The 21,259-nt window shown below is 41.7% G+C and overlaps 3 protein-coding genes and 1 long non-coding RNA gene across 6 annotated transcripts; 2 read left to right on the top strand and 2 right to left on the bottom strand.

Annotated features, from left to right (window-relative positions):
• Positions 1-474: 474 nt before the first annotated feature.
• On the top strand, positions 475-6,208 carry LOC108033981 (solute carrier family 12 member 9). 2 transcript variants are annotated; one of them, XR_001768709.3, is made up of 8 exons: positions 475-984; positions 1,069-1,203; positions 1,758-2,101; positions 3,094-4,361; positions 4,423-4,614; positions 4,676-4,855; positions 4,914-5,446; positions 5,732-6,208. XR_001768709.3 is itself a non-coding variant. In XM_017108704.3 (7 exons), the coding sequence occupies exons 1-7, from the start codon at positions 717-719 to the stop codon at positions 5,353-5,355; spliced, it is 2,829 nt and encodes a 942-aa protein (XP_016964193.1). In that variant the 5' UTR covers positions 475-716; the 3' UTR covers positions 5,356-6,208. The 2 variants fall into 2 exon arrangements, 1 of the variants encoding a protein (XP_016964193.1); XM_017108704.3 differs by having other exon boundaries at positions 4,914-6,208.
• On the bottom strand, positions 4,572-5,006 carry LOC122818833 (uncharacterized). Its single transcript, XR_006368321.2, has 2 exons — positions 4,893-5,006; positions 4,572-4,823 (listed from the first exon to the last, which is right to left on the bottom strand). It is a non-coding gene; the product is annotated as an uncharacterized LOC122818833 (long non-coding RNA).
• Positions 6,209-10,082: 3,874 nt separating the features above from the next.
• Positions 10,083-11,001, top strand: LOC108034031 (basic helix-loop-helix transcription factor amos). Its single transcript, XM_017108777.3, has one exon. It carries the CDS (start codon positions 10,242-10,244, stop codon positions 10,830-10,832), a length of 591 nt encoding a protein of 196 aa, XP_016964266.1. The 5' UTR covers positions 10,083-10,241; the 3' UTR covers positions 10,833-11,001.
• Positions 11,002-12,354: 1,353 nt separating this feature from the next.
• On the bottom strand, positions 12,355-16,631 carry LOC108034030 (regulation of nuclear pre-mRNA domain-containing protein 2). 2 transcript variants are annotated; one of them, XM_017108775.3, is made up of 8 exons: positions 16,167-16,631; positions 15,983-16,109; positions 15,132-15,582; positions 14,916-15,074; positions 14,081-14,854; positions 13,887-14,010; positions 13,717-13,824; positions 12,355-13,658 (listed from the first exon to the last, which is right to left on the bottom strand). In XM_017108775.3, the coding sequence occupies exons 1-8, from the start codon at positions 16,318-16,320 to the stop codon at positions 13,102-13,104; spliced, it is 2,454 nt and encodes an 817-aa protein (XP_016964264.1). In that variant the 5' UTR covers positions 16,321-16,631; the 3' UTR covers positions 12,355-13,101. The 2 variants fall into 2 exon arrangements, with proteins under 2 accessions (XP_016964264.1, XP_016964265.1); XM_017108776.3 differs by having other exon boundaries at positions 14,081-14,851.
• Positions 16,632-21,259: the final 4,628 nt, after the last annotated feature.

Below are 21,259 nucleotides of genomic sequence, written 5' to 3'. Positions count from 1 at the left end.
ATCCGGAAAACAATTCAAACTGGCGCTTAACCCTATAGTGCTAACAAATCTGATGTTCTTATATTAACACAACTTTGTAAGTTTTATGTAAATATTTTTAAACAAGCTTTTAACCCTTTAATTGACTGAAGAACTTTTCATAATTTTTGTACTATTTGTGGCCTAATTTACAAGTTTTGATCGCGAATCTGCTGTGATTATTAATAAAGTGTTTGGCAAAATTTTTAAAGAAGTTGTTACAAAAATTTAAATTAAATGAATCAAAAAACGTTCCGATTTTATAGTGGTGTATTATAGGCGATATATACCGAAATTGAGTGTGGTATTTTAGTATATTTTTCACTACTTTTTTGGTATATTTGAAAGAGCTGCCACACTTGTACAAATCACTTAAATTTCAGTGGCGTAGTGGGGGTTTGGGGGGCTGGAAACTCCACCGCCTAACAATTTTTGGTGTTTTACGAACCTGACTAACCACTTTTTGAAAAGAGAATGTTTTATTTAATAAAATATTTAAGGACAATGCAACTTAAGGGTGATAAAAACTGTCGGCAGAATAATTAGTGTGAAAGGAACCCCGTTCTGGCGTCTCTGCCCCGCCCGTGGTTGTGATTATTCTTATTGGAGGTTGGCCTGCGACAGCTGGAAATTGTAGGCGTTCGCTGGGACGTCTTTAGTGTTTCCGGATTTCTCGCACTCGCACCACGGACATCGAGATGAGCGCTTCCGCGGAGCAAGAGACGGCTCCGATAGCCAATTCGCGCAACGTTCGCACGGGGAGCGTTTTCCGTAGTTTCGGATCCCTGTTCGGAGGCAGCCAGAACAGCGGAGATCGCCCGCCCACCCCGCAGGAGGGCGATGGCTATGTGGAGTTCGGAATGCAGGACCCGGAGCGGAATAGTGGCCGTACTCTGGGCACCTTTGCTGGGGTCTTCAGTCCTGTGGCTTTGTCCATGTTTAGTGCATTGGTTTTCATCCGAGTGGGTAGGTATGGCGGTGACGTCACAAAACACTTGTTGTTGATGGTCCATTGAACTCGGCTTTTTCACTATTTTCATCATTGTTCAGGGTATATCGTTGGAAATGCGGGCCTGTACATAACCCTGCTGCAGTTCCTCATCGCCTATGGAATTTTGCTCTTCACAGTGGCCTCTGTCTGCGCCATTTCGACCAATGGAGCCATTGAAGGAGGAGGCGTTTATTGTGAGTTGATAGCATAACTCACCAAAACTATACCATGATCATTTTCTCATTCATTTATTATTAATCCGAGGCCACAGATAAGCAATACCAACGGCAAGATTCATAAAGCGAGACTTTCATTATGCATAATGACGATTAACTCTTGATCAGTAATATTTTCTGCCTTTTTTATCTCTACATTACTAGAAAAGAAGTGAAAATATCTGTTTACAGAAATCTTGTAATTTTCATTTATCCATATGGATAATAATTATGCTTATTGTAATGGAATTTTTCCAAATTTTCTTCTCTTTTTATTGAAATTTGTCAGTAAATGAGCAATAAACTCAACATATTTTTATACACTTTGATCAATCAATTTGCATTGATTGCGCATTACAAAAATGTTCATCATAACCCAAAGACTTGCTAAATAATTCATATGCTAATTAAAGTTTCTCTTTCACACATTTCTAACGATAAACTACTTTGTATACAAATTAAAGGTACTATTAGAATGGTACCCGAGAACTTTTAATATTTTGTAATTTTAAAATGTATTTTCATTTTTCTAGTCATGATCAGTCGCACGCTGGGCTTGGAATTTGGAGGCTCTATCGGAACCCTCTTTTTCTTTGCCAATGTGGTGGGATCTGCTATGGCTATATCCGGTTGCACTGAGGGTATCATGGATAACTTCGGACCTCGTGGGCATTTCGTGAGCGGGGACTCCCATTTACCGGATGGAGATTGGTGGCGCTTCCTTACCAGCAGCATGATAAATACCCTGCAGCTGTTGGTCTGCCTGGTAGGAGCCGCGCTGTTCGCCAAGACGTCAGTGCTTATTTTGGGTACCGTGACCGTTTGCCTGTTCGCCACGTACATCAGTTTCCTGGTTGTGGGCGCCACCAACAACACGGTAAGATCCCTAGTTGTACACCGGAAGAAACGAATTGCGTTTAAAAAAACCTCAGTATGGATAATATATATATAGTTTGTAAAAGATTTATTTATCACAAATCATACACATAACTTATCATCAGCAAATGCATTTAAGGATAAGCTATATCTATACGTTGATTTTTTAAAGGCTCCATTTCTCAAGAATTGTACTGTTTTCTTTTTCCTCTGTGTACCACTTGCTCATTGAGATAAAGACCTGTCGCGCTTATCAATTTAGATGTGATATCGATATCTAGGCTATCTAGGGCTCAATTTGGGTTTATTTTAAATATTTTTCCAAGGCTTATCAAGGTTGATAAATATTCGGTTGCAGTTGGTCAGAAACACTAAACAAAGCTTACGCCAGGGTTGCTTTCAATGCTGACTCACAAATAGTTATTTAATTACTGTCTTAAAATGGATTTAATAGAATTATTTGTCTTCTGATTACATGCAATGTTTTGTTATTCATTAATAGAGTAAAGTGGCGAAACATTCTATTTGAATTTGTCTATTTTTCTTGTGCAGCTAAGTCTTTTATTTTTTATTTTTCTATATGACTAATCATGAGATTGTGTGTTATTTCGAATGTTCTTCCCAAAAGACTGAACAAAAGTTATAAAATGTATCTCCAAGTTGGTTTGGCGGATTCCCCCATCATACATACACATTCAATAAATATAAAGTATATCACTAGATCCATTAGTCTTAATACATATCAAAAACAAAACAAGGCAAAGTAAACTGATAAGACTGTTTGAGTCATGAAGAGAGCGTGCCGATTGCATAGTATAGTAAAAACTTAACAAGTATACATGTGTAAATGCACTATATAATCATATCATACTACTTGTGCAGATGCAAACGAAAATATCTTATAATGCATTTATTATGTTATTTTTGCTTTTTAAAGGCGCTTAAGGTTGGGATAACAAAAACTTATGCATGGGATTTATTTACTGATTTCAGATACGCGTACCCGGGGACAATATTTTATCAAACACAACACAGTTTCTCGACTATACGGGTCTTAATGCCACCACGCTGCGGGATAATCTCGGATCGCACTACGGCCGCGATTACACTTCAAATGGAAAACAAGTGGACTTTTCCACTACCTTTGGTGTGCTGTTCTCGGGAGTTACGGGAATCATGGCCGGAGCAAATATGTCCGGGGAGCTGAAGAACCCGTCGAAGAGTATTCCCTGGGGTACACTATCCGCGGTGGCATTTACGTTCGTCTCCTACATTATCCTGTCCTTCCTGATGAGCTGCACAACCCCGTACTTCACCATGCAGAACAATTATCTGTTTTTGATGCCGGTGAATCTGTGGCCTCCATTTACGGCAATCGGAATTTTGACAGCTACCTTTTCAACCAGTCTGAGCAACCTGATTGGTTCCAGCAGGATATTGGAGGCCTTGTCTAAGGATCAGGTCTTTGGAAGCCTCCTGAACTTTGTGATCCACGGAACTTGGAAGGGAAATCCCATTGCAGCGGTTGCGGTGAGCTGGTGCCTCGTGGAGTGCATCCTGCTGATAGGATCCTTCAACATCATTGCCCAGATCAATTCGGTGCTTTTCATGCTCTCCTACTTGGCCACAAACGTGGCGTGCTTGGGGATCGAGCTCACAGGTGCTCCTAACTTTAGGCCGCTCTTTAAGTACTTCACCTGGCACACCTGTCTGGTTGGATTACTGGGCACCCTGATCATGATGTTTGTGATTAACCCCATCTATGCCTCGTCCTGCATCATTTTGTGCCTCATCCTTGTAATAGCATTACACTTATTTTCGCCTGCCACTCAGGCGGCTCAATGGGGCTCGATTTCCCAGGCCTTGATGTTCCACCAGGTGCGAAAATACCTATTGATGCTAGATCCCCGCAAAGATCACGTTAAATTCTGGCGCCCCCAAATCCTGCTGCTGGTCTCATCGCCACGTTCCTGCTGTCCTTTGGTTGATTTTGTTAATGACCTGAAGAAGAGTGGTCTGTACATTATTGGCCATGTGAAATTGGGTGACTTTAGGGGTGTGGAAGATCCAGAGGAGAACCAACAGTGGTGGTCGTTCCTAGATCACATGAGAGTTAAGGCTTTCACCGAGGTTACCTTGAGCCGGAGCATTCGAGAGGGAGTCCAGCACTTGATTCGCCTGTCGGGAATTGGAGCAATGAAGCCGAACACAATTATTTTGGGATTCTACGACAACGAAGCCCCCCGGGATTTCTTCAAAAAGTACGTAAAACTAGCATGGCTGCAAAAACTTTACAAGTAATAATCTAAAAACGTATTGCAGCGGTTCTTCCCCCTATAAAACCGACGACTTCAACAATGGCGAAATCCAAAACTTCCCCATTCGACGTGATGGCGATCCCAAGCAGTTCCAAATCCAGGAATATGTGCAAATCCTTTGCGACACCCTAAGGATGAAGAAAAATCTCTGCCTTTGCAGAAACTTCCAAAGATTGGACAAAAACTTTATTTCCATGTGAGTGGGAAATTTATTTTAATTGTTTTAAGCCCATTTCGTTGTACTTTTTCGAATGTAGAAGCAAGCATGTGAAGTACATTGATGTGTGGCCCATCAATATGTTTAATCCAACTTCTGGAGATCCTTTTGATATGGTGTCTTTGTTCATGATGCAATTGGCGGTGATAATGCTGGCCAAATGGAAGCATTTACGAGTACGAATTTTCCTGTGCGAGGCCAACAACGATCGCACTGTTGGGTAAGTAGAATCGATATAAAATGGAGTGTACCCTTACTTACGTCTTTTATCACCCCAGCACCTTTGACACACACGCCCCTCAGATGGAGATTTTCTCGAAGATGAAGCTGGAGCAATCCCTCAAGGAGCTGCGCATTACAGCTGACATTGTGGAGATCCAGGAATGGAGCAGGGACACTGATTTCAGCCGACATGCCCTCACCCTTAAGCAGTTCACCGCCCAGGCGGACAATTCATTGCTGGAAGACGATGACGAGGTGGGCGAAGAGACCCTGAATCGCTCGCTACTCTACATGCAGCGGGCCAACCAAATCATACGCGAACGCTCGGATCAGACGGCATTGTCGTTCATCTATCTGGCCGCTCCGCCAAAGCTCTCCACGCCGGACTTCGCGCAACGCAGTGCCAGCTACATGGAACTGCTAACCGAACTGACCGCCGATTTGCCGCCCACTATTCTCGTCCACGGCGTCAGCACGGTGACCTCCACAACGCTCTAGGCTTTGACTGGGAGAAATTTGCATTTCCATGAGTGATAAGTCCGGATTCCAACCGGATTAAACCAATTGCGAGGGGTCTCTTGATCGTTGTGTGCGTGTCTGTGTGCTCATGCTTTAGGCATAATCAAGAAATGTAATCTTATAGGGTGGGACTATTTTGTAAAAAAAATATTTTAATTTCATTAGCTGAAAAGACAAAAAAACTATTTTAAATAATTATTAACCATGCTTCAGCTAAGATAGCTTTAATTTTTAATGTGTGAAACTTTGTCCGTATAATTCATCCAATGAATATTACATGTCGTCTCACCCTATAAAATATATGTAGTATATTAATTTCATGTTGTAGCTAAACTAATAATATTTATTCGCACAGACCCGCAAAACAGCTAGTGTCGTAAAACTCGGAATCAAAATTTCATATCAAAAAACTTATGCATACACTTATAAAAAAACGCACGTGGACCACCCCGCAACTGATGAATAATATCATATTTGAAACTCATCCTCAACCGAACCCACACCGATATTATCCTCTTTGTGATTGAATATAAATAATTACTACTGATTCACGATTAAACATACCGCAATTCAAAAAAGTATTAGATAACCGCAATTGAATGCGGTTGTAAAATTGATGATTTCATATTGCACTTAGGTTGTAAGTAATTTTTAGAGAGCCCTTCACAGTTTGACCGAACTTGGATGGATTGTTTTAGACAAATATTTTTGGTATGTGTGAACATTGTGAAACTGTGACTAACCATATAATATAATTATAATTCACAGCATTCATTGTAATCGGTTCTTTCCAACAACTTAAATAAAGACTTAGCGATATGTATTTATGTAATAGAACAATTCTTTTTATTGTGGGTCTTGTTAATAATGGAATTACCGACAGATTTTACAGTGTTCGGTGCCAATTAGCTTTCTTTATCAAAGAGGAAATTGTTAGTCAATCTATGAAACGGTATTCACTGGTTCTTTATCAAAGAATCCATTAACACTTTCCGCTTTTGGGTCCTGGTGCTCTTATCTGCCCCTAATTTTGTTTGTGAATCGTTTACCGCTACCATTAAATGCTTATTAAGATAGAAGAGCGGGTCACGTGTGAAGGAGGACACTGATTGCCCAGCAGGAGCGTCGAGAAATCAGGAGCAACGGCAGACGGTCAATAGAGTCATAAATGTCACCAGGGATACAGCCGATCCTGTTGTTGCACTATTTATGTGATGACAATTTATGATACCCATCAAGTAGGGTCGGCGTCGCACTTCGGCTTGGCCCTGATTACCTGCCGATGTCCTTGCTAGGATCACTCTCCGTTTCGGTTACGGTTTTTATCCTGATCGCCGCTCAAGTGTCAATAAATTCCCATAAACGCACGCAATTGCCTGACACATTTTCGGGGCGCTATTCCAATCCCTCGTAGCGTAACGGACATTATGATGTTAGTAAGGGTTAGTAGAGGTAGGGAAAATATCCTTGTTAGGCCTTGAAGTGTGTCTAAGTTATGGCATGAGTTTTGTGGAATTTGTCGCATGCCTTAAGAGATCTAAGGAAAAATGTAAATATTTATAAATTGACCCATTTTCTTTATTTTTCTTAATCATGGCTAAGGCTTCTTTTCATTTAGAATTAAGCAACTGATACCGACCCAAAGATTTGTATATTAATTTTTATCTTCCGCTATCATGCTAATAAACCTTTTTTAAAGTCCTTGGCAGACATGCTGTCTGGACATTTTTGCACACCTGTGTGTGCCCAAAAGTTCGGAGACCACAACAAATTTACTAGGAAACAAACAAATCGTTGCATTTAATAATCCATAAATCCAGATTATTACATGGTAATTATGGTTGGGACAATGGCACTGAAGTCGAGTTCAATTCTGGCCCACAATGGAAACAAAAACCAGAGTAGATCGATCCATTGTTTGGCATTGTGCAACAAAAAGTGGGATCAACAAGTGCTCGGCGAGAAGAGATTCCCATGGAATTCCCTGGGACTCCGGGACTCTGACTTCTAATCGCATTTTCGCAATTTAGCGCCAACAACTAATCCGCAAAACGAAAACGATTAATCTGGCAGGGAAACCCAGTAACACGCAACCGCCTGACGCAGCCGAGGATTATCATCAGATGACCTATTGTTGGTCAGAAGAAAAGAAAGAAGGGTACAGAGAGAGGTGCCTACTTTCAACCAGAACCGCCCACCAGCCAACTACCTATTGTTGCTATTTTGACAGGCCTAAGGCCCAAGGAAAAAACCTCTCGAAGTGCCAGGTAGCGCGGAAAATGCTAATTGGAAATTCCAGATCCTCGTCTCGAAGGCGTTGCCGATCTTTAGGTTATCCGCGAACCTTTCTCCCGAAAATATTGCAGCATAATGCCTGATCTGGGCCAGGATCTCAACTAAGCTGCGGTCGCGTGGCACTTTAAACAAAGTCGATCGATCCATCAGCGATCATCATCACCGTCGAGATCAAACGTCACGATCCTTTGTCGGCTCGGGACTTTGTTCTTGACAATTTGTGTGAAATATCTGGGCCATCGAGCAGTGGCATCATTTGTACTCTTTAGCCATGCTCGGCGCTTCTGGGTCGGTGTTTTCCAATTGTTTTGGCCGTTTTCCTTAGAAAATCAGCGAACTCTTCGAACTGATTTTCCTCCTGATGCTGCGAGTCTGTGGATTTAATTAACCTTTCGATGCGGCCACTTGAAAGTGGGCTTGAGCTGGGCTGGACTCGGAATGATTACGGCGTGGAATGCGGATCGCTCGAGTGGACGTATATGGTGTGGGAGTACCAGATTGTGGAGGAATTTAAAGGGCAAAATGTTTCGAATGCGAATGCAAGGGACTCTTCAAATAGTTAATACAATTTGAAACGATCAATATTATTATATTTCTCTATATTACATTTAGTAATTATATGAAACAAGAATGAGCACATATTTTTATTTAAGCCGTAGATCCAAAACATTGTAATGCTTAGGGGGGTTTTCTTGTCAGCATGTTCAACTAAGTTTGCTAACATTCCTTGGCGCACATTAAATGACAATTGATTAAATAATATTGCAGCCACAACTTAGATGCACCAGTAAATTATACTGAAATTTAAACATAAAATAAAATTTCATGCTTAAATAATTTGTATACCCTTAGAAAGGGTATAATGATGATAATTTGAAATGCAGTGAAGGGGACATTGCCAACCCCATGAAGTATGTATCTTCTTTATCAGCACCACTACACTAGTTGATCTGGCCTGTCCGATTCAACTATTCTCAGTTCTATCCTTCCTACAAGATTTTTTTATTGCCTATCCTATCCTATAGCTTCCATTAATATCTGCAATAAATTCAATTTTTTTAAATTTGTAGTATTTTTAGGAAAGTTTATTTTTTTTATAATTTTCAAGATCAAATATAATTTTAACAAGAATGGAAGTCAACTTCGGTAAGCCGAAGTTTGTATACCCTTGCAGTTATGAAAAATAATCAATAATCTTATTAAATTGAATTCGAAATTCTAAAAAATATAAAAATTTATATTCCCAATATTATAAGATAATATGTCAAAAAGCCCCAAAGCTATAATTTGTTTCACATTATTTCCAACCAATTATCCGATCCTTCCTATGACAGCTATATGATATAGTCGTCCGATTTTCGTTAAATTTAATTCGAAATCCAGAACTAATTTTAAAATGGTATATCCAAGTTTAGAAAGGTATATGTTAAAAAAACACGAAAGATATAATTTTTTTAAAAATTTTTTCCCCGATAGTTCCTATGGGAGCTATAAAATATAGATGTCCGATCCGGCTGGTTCCGACTTATATACTGCTACTACTGCAATAGAAAGAAGGCTTTTGGGAAAGTTTCAGCCCGTTAGCGTAAAAACGGACGGACGGACATGGCTAGATCGACTCGTCTTGTGACCATGATCAAGAATATGAAGTATATATATTCTTGATCATGGTCGGAAACTCTCCTTCACTGCGTTGCAAACTTCTGACCGAAATTATTATACCCTCTGCAAGGGTATAAAAATATCGTGTGACTATTTCCTTGTGGTGCCATAGGAAATTAAATTAATTTAAACAAACTAATATATAAATATCTGTCATTGAAATGTCTGGAAAACTGTAAAAATATTGGATCACCGATATAAAGAATCTGAGCAATATGTGGGAACTCCTTCCACGTGATGTTAAGTTTTTTTGGGAGTTTGGAGAAAGCCACTTTAAGCCCCTATTTAAATTTGACCCAATATTGTGTGTACCATCGCCTAAAATCGAAAGTTGCAAACCGCATAAAAATGTTCTTCTTTGTTATTTACGAGAGCTGGAAGCCCCTGCCAAAACAACACTTACTAGACCACAGACATGCAACGATGATCCAAGATGATCGAAGGGATCCTCGATGGATGCAAAAATTGTGGAAATGATTCCCACATGACCAGACGCCTTTGTTTGTTCGCATTCTGACCTTGGCAACCATTTTTTCACTATAAAATCAATTTCAGCGCATATAACAAAAGCAGTATGATTACAGACGGTAGCCAAATGACAGGTCAAACAAAAGAAGTCGACCTGTAGCTGGTACAGGGAAGACCTGGGGAAGAGGGAGAGAGCTGCAGGCAAGGGCAATTAAACGTTTTGACCGCAAGCCAATTTAGGGCACGGGCTGTGCTCTTGATCCTCAAGAGGTAGGTTTTCGGTTACCTGGGAGGATCGGATCGGTTTGAGGCAGCGAATCAGGTAGCAGGGTAAGCAAAACTCAACCAATCACATAAGAGCCGGGTCTTCAGCAGGCGCTATATAAAGCCCGAACTTCGACTTGCCACTTCAGTTGTCCTTTGAGCCTGCAAACGTAAACATGTTGACCAACAACGAGCTAATGGAGCAGTTCTACTTCCCCGACGAGTCCCCAGCGATGCCCGAGTTCCTGGGCAACGATGCGTTCCAGCAGTTGGAGCAGCTTATGTACCAGCAGGACTTCAGCGCCAGCGATAGTCAGTCCGACGGAACCAACAGTTGCTCCCTGGAGATGTTCTACGATACTCCGGCGGTCCTGGAATTGGAGCACATGTTGAGTGCCCAGGAGCAGCAGCATCATCAATCAATTCCCTTGGGCAAGAGTCAAGGCAGGAGTTCGAAATACTGGAACAAACAGCAGAGGAGCAAACCATACGACAAGCTATCCACCTCCATGTCATCATCTGCGTCCTCCGCCTCATCGACTAGTTCATCATCCGCTGGATTCGGGGGCGAAGTCCTAAAAAAGCGGCGTCTGGCGGCCAACGCCCGGGAACGAAGGCGGATGAACAGTCTGAACGACGCCTTCGACAAGCTGAGGGATGTGGTTCCATCTCTGGGTCACGACCGGCGACTCTCCAAATACGAAACCCTGCAAATGGCGCAGGCATACATCGGGGATCTGGTCACGTTGCTCTCCAGAGACTACTAGCCAGTCGGGCATTCCTCCATCCTTCCTTGAAACGGAAGTCCCATTGCGGGCCGTGTTGCAGCAACACTTTCGACCTAGTGGAAAACTTATAAAGGCTGTTAGTTTTAGTTTATTATCATAGTTGTAAATAGCAGTAAGCAATAATTGTCTAATAAAAATCATAAAAGTATAACATATTATAAAAATTGGTATCTTGTCTTGGGAAAGGTATATCATGTCTTTTTATGTATCGCAGTCAAAAAATGTAAAAAATAAATATGCATTAAATTTAAATAATATCGGAGTGGATTTAAGATAATATTTTCAAATAATATGCAACAATATTTGTTTAAGATCACTGAACTTAAACATAAGACCGAACATTTAAACCAACTTCATGAGAACTTTTCAAGAGTAACGAAGAGAATAAGTACCTAAACACATAAACAGCGATTAAATAAATAGATTAAAAAGTAAATGTAAGAATCCTTATATCTACTCAAATTTCTCTACAACATTTGTTTATATTCGCCACACTTTCGACTCAACCCGAAAAGGGTATCCTTGTTATCCTTGAGAGATGAGAGGGCATGTCTGAGAAGGGAGTGTGCCACACCCACGAAGTCAAAACATCAGTTACCAACGAAGAATTAATGAGTTCCGACTTCCGACACAAAGTGAGGGAACTCTAAAACAGAAGTGATCAAATGCGGCGAACGTCAACAGGTAAACACTAAGGATAAAGACAGTCGCTGCCTTAGATCCTCCGAACGGTAGACGAAATTGATTTAAACATAGTAATTTGTAAATGCCATGGGAATTGTGGGTGGAACCGGGATCCCAAACGGAAGACTGTGTTCCAGTAAATCAAAGACGCAGTTCCGAGCATTAAGTTTTAAATTTTAAATATCACATGTTTGTATTTATATAACTAAATACAGGGTATTACTTAGCTTACTATCCTAGGATATATGGCCAGATTCGAAAGTAAATATCAGAAAATTGCTCTTCACTTAGTCTACGTTTAAAAATAATATATTTAACTAATATCAAGATTTTAAAGAATTAAATGAAAAATAGAGACACTACTTTATTTACTAACAAAATCTCCACGATTTGAATGTATGAAACGCAAAAAGTCTAAAACATACGTTCAAAATAATAATAATTCCAATATTAAAGACGCAACAATGCGACCAAGTGATTTAAAGAAATAATATTGATTATTTTTTTACTAACGAGAATAGGTAATGCCCTTGCTTATGATATAGCATTTAGGTCGAACGGATTAGAGAACATATCTCCAATCTTTGACAGTGAAAAGCGATATTTCATTCTGCGTCAGTTGATAAGACATATTTCTCAAATTAATCAATCGGGCTGAAAATTTTATCCAAATATCTGACCGTATGGCTTAAATTACTTTATTTCAAAATTTGAGAACCATTTGTTGTACATTTTGAAAATATCGCGGATCGAAAAACAACAGCCAGTAGGATTCAATATAAGGATTCGATCGAGTTCAGTGCAAGGGCATAAAAACTTTGCTTGTCCTAACCACACAGTTAAGTAATATATTTAAATTGGTATATATTTGTTAAATATAATTATCATTGACAATCAGTGAAGAGCATATAATTTTTAATCAGGTTAACAATAAACTTTTGGACTAATTTTATAACTATTTACAATAATTAATATTATTGATTAGCACTAAAACTAGAAGCGAAGGCAAAATAACTAATTAATCTATGTCAACACACTAACAGAAGATACGATGTAAGTGTAAATTAAAAGTCTTTGCAAGTGTTTGTCCCAGATTCCCCCTGGATAAAGCCTCAAGAAGTTGGCTTAATAACGTTGGATGATTTAAGGACGTCAGATGTTCAAGGACTGCCTAAATGCAAAATTTTACGTGAAAAAATAACTCAATAAAGGCCGTCGTAAATTTTATTTTAGTTGCGTTTATAACTTGTGATTCCTTAACGCAGAAACAAGCCAAAAATAAGAAGAAATTACACAAACTGTTTAATTAAGCTTACATTGAAATAATTTTAAAATCCTCGGCTCAGAACAACAAATATGGGCAGGCCAAATTATACAAAGTGATGTACAATCATTTCTGTCAACGTCATCTACCCACCGTCCAAAGGGAAACCAAGACAACTGTTTGGGGTTAATGTGTTATCTGTTCTATACAATACACTTTTTTTGTTAATTTAAATTAAAGTGAGATAGGTGAAGTCTAAAACTAGGGATTCTCGCTTTTGTAGATCTATAAAATACGTAATTACATCATCCAAGCTTTACCACGCATGCGCCCGCGTCCACGCATGGGACCGCCGGGTCCTCCTCCTCTGGGAAAGAATGGGCGCGGTCCATGCCCGGGTCCATCGAATCCTGGACCGGGCATCCGCTGATAAGGCGGTCTAAACGGGCCTGGTCCGGGTCCGTTCCAACCTCGTCCTCTGCCTCGCCCGCGGTGCATGCCATCGGGACCGTTCATCGGGGGACCAGGAAAACGCTGGTAGGGCTGGAAGGAAGGTCCAAAAGGTGGTCGCGGTGGCGGCGGCGCTGATCCACCTCCTCCCAATTGCATGGGATTCATTTGGTTCCAAGGTGGCTGCTGTTGATGCTGGTGCTGCTGATGATGTTGCTGGAGCTCTTGTTGCTGCTGTTCATGCTGGTGCTGTTGATCATCTTCTTCGGGCAAAGGTGGGCCCATGAAACTGTTGTTTGTCTCCCACGGATTGATAAACTCGGACGGAGTTTCTAGCAAAACAGGTCGCGAAGGCGTCAAGGCACCATTGGCCTCGGGATCAGCTTCCCCATTACCTTCCTTGGGCTCTACGAAATAAATTGAGGTAAATATTTCGCAGAGTTAGTTAATTTATTAAATTAATACCTCTTAGTGACTCCTCGACGTCGTCATCTGACATATCCATATCAATTACCATATCAGCAGGATCATAGCGGGCAGCGCCATCCACACGATCCGACTCAGATGAAGAGCCTATTTGAGGGAATATTTTTTAATTGGGGTTTGTAAAATAACATACTAATATTCGCACGCACTGGCATTCGATTTCAGCGGGGAGCTGGTCTTGCTTTTGGCATAGTTATTCCCAGGGGGAGCCATAATGCCTTCATCATTGGGATTTGGGACAATGCGGTAGTCAACATCGCCGCCAGAAAATTCCTGAAACAAGGATATAAATAAGTAACAAGAACCGAAGCGAAACCGATTTGCTCCCAATGAAATTTTTTACCTTTTCCGCTCCGCCTGGAGAACCAGTAAGCGATATTAAATTCCTGTGATCAATGTCAACCAGCTGCCTGGACTTGTCTTTGCTCAAGCCCAACTTTGCCCCAAAATCGAATGCCGGCGGAAGCTGCAGGGTGCGATGGTCCACATCCTCGGCGCCCAGCGCTACGGAATTGGTATGCAGATGCTCGTTATATTCGATGGGAGCCGCCGCGGAGTTAGCCTTCCTTTCAAAGTGCGGCGGCGAGTGGGGAGTTGATTGATTCGCATAGGAGGAGGAGCTCGCGCCACTGCTATTTAAGCTGGTATCTAGCGGCGTCCAGGACATGCTCATATTCCAGGTGCTGTTGAAATCATCCGTCGATCCACTGGAGGGCCCAAGGGACGGAGGCAACGGCGGCGGTGGCATTGGCGCCGGCGTGTAGGGATTTTCTTGAACCACACTGCCTCCTCCGTTTCCATTGCCACCGTAAAGATGCGACGTTGGCGGCGGGATATATTGCTCTTGGCTGCTAGAACCAAACAGGGATGGATTGGGAGTATATTCAGCGGGACCGCCAAGACCCGGTATGGAGCTGCTGTCGGAACTGGAAATGGGCTCGGGCTTGTAGAAATTGGCACTCGGTACATAGGATTCGTCATCTGATCGCGAACCTATCACCTCGATGGCACTTCCCCGATCCTTCGAGTCCCGCTTGAAGTCGTTGATATCAAAGGGTAGCTTGCCACCATCCAGATAACTTGAGAAGCCATTCAGACCACCGCCAAATAGGTTCTGCTACGGAAAATATTTGATTTGATAAATATAAAATAAATTTTTCATTTATAGCTAAAAGTACCAGTGGCACATTATTTTCTTCGGGCAACTGAAGATCTGCATCGCGTTCGGGTGAGGGAGCATTTACGTCCGGCGAGGGTATGGGGCTGGCCAGGTTGGGTATGGTCTCGTCCAGCTTCCTTTTTACTATTTTAATGCGCGTGCCGAAACTTTTATAGGCCTGGAATAGTGATAATTATAATCTTCATATACTCGCTTCTACATTTTATAAACTTACGCTGGCCACCACCTTAACTTCCTTGCCCTGATGTTCGTAAAACTTTTTTGCCGCTTCAATGCTGGCCAGAACGGCCTTCCGACTCTTTATCTCGTTCTGCAGGTTCTTGTTGTAGGCATTGATGAAGGCCACACACCGCTCCACCTCCTTCTCGATGTCCCCGGAGTGGCTTTTGTCCTTTAGCTGCTGTTTGATGACCTCGATCTCGAAGGTTGGCGGCTTGGGCAGCTTCTGCATGCTTTTGTCGGTGATCTCGGCCAGTTCGACGCACTCCCTCACCTTGGCTATCAGAGTGGCGTTCTGGAACTCGTCGCTGACATCGACCTGGGACTTTTTGGGCGGCGCTATGTTGAGCAGGCCGCTCAAGTCACTTAGGTACTCCTCATTGTAGATCTCACGCTGCTCCCAGATCTTGAAGATTCGCAGGATTTTGTCTTTGACGCGCTCGTCGCTGTAGGAAGAAGAAGAAGGGATTATAAATATGTTTGCTTTATAAGGGTAGCTGTTAATGAAGTAACATTATTCGGAAAATAAATCCCTAAGCTTGTATTTCTTTATTTAATAAATAATATTTAAAGGGTGTAATTTGATATGAGATGTGAATATGGGGTAGCGCTCTTTAAGACTCTACTCCAGCAAGAATAATATGAGAGGTGTGTTGACTCCAAATATTTATTTGGGATCTTAGGATATCAAACTGAAAATATTTGCAATGAGTTATAAACAATTACTAACAGAAGGAGCAAAATAAAGATATATTGATACGATATCATGTCGAAAATAGCCGGAAGGCTCGTATTATGAACTTTATAGACTGAGTTATGCTATCCGGTCCGCTTTGGGATACTTACCGCACCATGGTGGTGGCTCTTTGGAGGGCTGTGGCCCAGCATTCGACGAACTCGTAGCGCTTGCGCTTGCTGTACTGGATGACATCGTTGGCCAGGTAGAAGAGCACCAGGCGGTGGTCCACGCGAACTGGGAATGTTGGGGGCAACGTTAGCTTGTGGAGCGGGTTAGGCACTGTAAACTCACCCCTTTTGAAGACGTTCAGCCAGCACTGGATGATCTTCTTGTGGTTCGTGCGGTGCTGCAGGCACCAGTTGGACATCTGCTGGATGCCCTCCTGCGTGTCCTTTAGCGCCTCCAGCCGCGTCTCGAACAGCTCCTCGTCGAAGGTTTCCGTCATTTTGGTCGATCCTACTTGGCGGCTATTCCCTCAGCACATTACAATTGTTTACAACGTTTTTGCCGCTGCTTATTTTCAGCGTTGTATTTCCACTTTTCTTCTTCTCCCCACACGCGCACTCACTGAATTTCCCTTGCTCTGCTTTTCCCGCTCGATTTTCCACAAGATCCTTTACATTATCCTATTTATAAACTGATCCTGCACATTTTCCCGACCGTTTTTTGCCTATTCTGTGTTTGTTTGTTACATTAAAATAACAATTTCGGCTAAAAAACAGAAAAATCGTGCCCACTTTTGCTAGAGGTGAAACTTAATCGGATACTATAGATTTTTTCGAATGCAACGCTGGGTCGGTGAATGTCTCCACTAGGCGTGGTGGGTGCGCTCGCTGTGGTAACTATCGATAATAATCGAGGCGGGAAAAGGTAGAAAAATTGACTAAACTAAATTTAAAGGTTAAAAGCTCATTATCTTTAATTATAAATGCATTTTATAAGTATTTAAATAAACTGTATTAAAAACATGTCTTATGACAATATACTAGCGGTTTCAGAGCTCTGATATGGAAGCAGGTGAAGATTAGTTGTACGGAGATTTTGAAGATTAAAATAATTATTTTTTTAAATATGTTCTGTGCTTATAAATATATATATAATTATATAAATACTAATTAGACTTCGAATCACGATACAATACATTACTGCACGAAGCCTTTTCTGATTTCGCCCCTGATAAAATGAGAGAGAATTTCAGAGGGGCGGCTTTTTGGGAGAGCGAAACCTATAAAAGCAAGCCCCAGCAGCTCGAAGACATCCTGTAGGGATTCGGACGCGGATGAAACACCACTTTTCTTTTGAACTAACCGACTTTATTGTAACTGTCGTAAATTTTGCCGGTACGTGAACGTTTCTGTTTGCTTAATTCATTGATAACAATTTGTGTCTAAATGCGTGGGAGATTTGTTGGCAGTCGTTGTTGGTATTGCCCCGAGTTGCCGGCATATGGTGTCCTGACTAGAGATGAGCAAGTGAACTAAAGTACTTGAAAATGATCAAAATAAACAATAAAATATATTAGCAATCCATTGAAAAGGTGATCTTTAAACCTTTAGTTGTGTATTTAAGGAACTAGCGCAATCAGATTGTAACATGTTTTTGTGGTTCAAGTAATATCTGGTTTCCGCTTGAGTTAGCAACAAGTGAATAATGATGCGTGCGTGAACATTCGTGTCACGTCCACACCACTTTGCGCTCCACCGCCTGCGGTTGTTTTGATTTTGTTGTTGTTTTTCGGTTGGACGGGTGAGCAACAAAAACTAATCAAAAAGTAAGGATAATATTTAGTGGGAAGGGGGTGTAAGGGAAAAGCACTGAATATTTGTCATGGATCTGTGGGATCTGCGTACGAAAAAACACACATAAAACCAAAGAAAATAACAGCCTTTGTCCTTGGGCCTTTATGGCTACTCGAATTTCATGCGATTTTCTGCACAGAAATTGAAGTGAAGTATGAAATTTTAGATTATTGAAGATTTGTACTTTGTGGTTGTGTTCTTTAAGGACACATGTATACATTTGCTCCGATTGCATACTAACATTTTCGTAGAAAGTCCCATATTCCCAAGACAATCTTTGCCAACTGCGAAATGGGCCAGAGCTGTGCACTTCTTGCCAGATCCTCCTGCTCGTTGCCATTAGGGCCATGTAATTATTCTGATTACTTGGCTCAGAGCCACAGACAGGACACCAATCACAGCGGCAACGGCAATAACAACGCCAAATCCCATGCTGCGCCACTGACCCAGTGCCAAGCTACGTCGGTGTCATCCCCCCGCTCCCACTCCCTCTCCGATTCCGATTCCGCCCGGATTCCGGACCCTTTGCGTCCGGCTCGGTTTCGGTTCTCCTGGTGGTTCCGGTCCTGGTTCTGGCCATTTGACCAGCGACGCCACACGGCCAGGGAAATGCGCCGTAGCAATAATTACGCCTCAATTGCTGCTCTCCCTTCAAGGACTTCGTTTTGATTGTGTCCGCAGCTCAATAAAAAAGAATTAGATAAACTAGAACGGAATTTCGAGTGGCTTAACGTGCGGCAAAAGGAAACGCGAAAAGGAAGCGTTCAAAAGTACAAAAAACGCTAATAAAGTGAGTCAAAATACTTAAAGCTAATTTCCTACCTATTCAGCAAATTTGGTAAGTGTTATTTGACTGTTATTTAATTTATTAAAATAGTATTCAAAGTTGTTAGATTGTTAGAGACTATAAGCATAATTTATTAGTACAAATTAAATTATAATAGTAGAACTTTAGCGGAAAAAGATCCTGAATGCGTATTCCCAACTTTCTAGCTTTTATGTTTTCCAAAATCTCAGCTTTCCTACTGACGGACACACGGACGGACATACGGACTAACATGCGGACATGGCTAGTTAGACTGACTTGTGATCCTGATCTAGGTAACGGTTATAAGGACTTTTTCTATTTTACGTTTAAGTAACTAATCCAACTTTCTAGCTTTACTGTTTTCAAAATCTCAGCGTTCCTACTGACGGACACACGGACGGACATACGGACTAACATGCGGACATGGCTAGTTAGACTGACTTGTGATCCTGATCTGGGTAACGGTTATAAGGACGTCTCTGACGTCACTTCCCGTAGCTTTAAATATATGTTCGCTAGACAGCTTCCTTTAGCACCCACACAAGCCCAAGGATAATCACAATTAGCCCACACCTTTGGCGCAACGAGAAACAATAAACACTAATTAGAAGGCAATTCCGACGACAACATCGCGCGTTTGAAAAGCGCCGGGTTTTCCGCTCGTGCAACCTGATTTTCCGGGCCCGAGGGCCTGCGTCCCTCGTCACACACACTCGCTGGCGTTTGTCAATTAGTTGCTCGTTCGCAGGGCAAAGCTTTCCCCTGGAGTTCCCCCACTTTTCCACCGGCTCCACCGATTGCGTCGCAGTTTCAGCTCCTTCCGGGGAAATTTAATTTCAATTTTCCCAATGAAATCTGAAATGGCAGCTTATGATAGAGTGCATACTCGATATGCATATATGCGCAATTACCTCTTTTCATTTGCATATCCCAGCGCGTTTTGCCACTTCAGTTGCGATCCTCAACTTTTGATTTGTACGCCAATCAATGTCGCAGCCATTAAAAAGTTTAGCATACAACGCAGCGCCAGGGGAGCAAATGTGTCAACATTTCCGGGAAACGGAAAATGGGGAAAAATGGGTAGAGAGCGAAATAAACTTCAAATGGTTGCCATCAACCTGTGTTGGCGGCATCGACGTCATCGCAGCATCCCACGTTCTCCGTGGCAAAAAATCGAAAGCGTTGAAAACAAGTTCAAGCGTCAGCATTAAATTAGTTCAATAGCTAAGTATTAAGTTCGCACCCCCTAAGTTGCGGCGTGTATATGACCGAACTGTCATTGTCCAATATTTTAAATTTGTCGTAGTTCATTTGAAACTAAATTCGACTAGGCTATGCTAGACTTATTTCGAAGTCCGATCTCTCGCTGGCGGTCATCTTGACTATTGTTAAAGTACCTTTTTATACCTCTTACTCGTAGATTAAAAGGGTATACTAGATTTGTTTGAAAGTATGTAACAGGTAATCATTTTCGACTGTCCGTATGTTCGTCTGTCCGTTTGAACGCAAAGATCTCTCCTGCGCTGCGCAAAGTTGTTTCAGCGGTGCCACACTCACTCTATCGCCGTCGAAATCTGAAGCGCCTACAGTTTTTATGTTAGAATAGAATTTTAACATATACTGAAATAGCAGGTAGGTGGCGCTTTTCCATATCGCATTGCTGCTTTCCATTTTCCTTTTTCTCCCTTAATCTGAGTAAGGGGTATCTGTTAGTCGAGGCACTCGACTATAGCGTTCTTCCCTGTTTTTGGTTGTTTTACTCTACTCTTTAATTGTTTCTTAGTAATATTCTGCATTTTCTTATGTGTGATCTTAAAAGGGTAGTCGGCAAGTTCTTATTAAGAGCCATTGCCCCTGGAAGGTGCATTACCTTGGGTGGCCGCGCCAGAAATGACAAATTGAATGCATCGTTTGCCAGGGGACGCATGATGGATGGCCACGAGATTCTCAACCGCGCTATTCTTTGGCACGGCCCACACACAATCCATCCAACCAGGGAAAGAGTCAGAAGCCACTTTGGCTGCTTTCGTTTTTCATTTGCATACATGTGTGCGAAGGACAACCCGCAGGGTCGCACAACCAACAAAAACGCAGGCATTCAGTGACAGCTTGACAAAGGACATTCAGGGGGGTCAGGGCAACAGGAGGGGGAACAGGACGAGGGGACACGCTCCCGTGGATGATGAGAAAGCTGCCTTGGCTGGCACTTAATAAGTCAACATGGCTCTGCTCATTTATGATATATGACAATTTACTTCTGCCCCTAGACAGAGAAACTGGCAGGGAGTGGAAAAAAGAGGGACTACCTAATGTATCACATGACTTATTAATCGTGAACACTTTGAGATAGGTTAGGGAAACTAAAACCACGGTGGTGAGTTGCCATATTAATGAGGTCTTTTTGAGCGACAGGAGAATTAGATAAATTAAGACTTTAATATTTACCTTGCTCAAATTGTTATTTAAGATTGCGGTAAATATGTTTTAATAAATTAAAGTCGCAAAAGTGAGTTTAGGCACTAGGAAAAGGTTTTAGTTATATGTTTTTCGGTACTAACTTACTCCTTAACGTCTGACCATAAAGTAACTAGTAATGTACTGCCATTTTCTGACTTAAACGCATTTTTTTGCGCTCAACAAAGTCCATAATCAGCTCCTTTTTAAGGCAACCAACGAGATACAGGGAATACATTTTGTTTTGGTTTCCTTTGTGAGTTAATGAGCCAGCTCTCATTCATCCTGCAAGTCATCAGCAGAATATTCCTGGTAATTCATCG

Source organism: Drosophila biarmipes, chromosome 2L (assembly GCF_025231255.1).
Source record: "Drosophila biarmipes strain raj3 chromosome 2L, RU_DBia_V1.1, whole genome shotgun sequence".
NCBI classification, from domain to species: domain Eukaryota; kingdom Metazoa; phylum Arthropoda; class Insecta; order Diptera; family Drosophilidae; genus Drosophila; species Drosophila biarmipes.
This window is presented reverse-complemented; position numbering and strand designations above follow the sequence as displayed.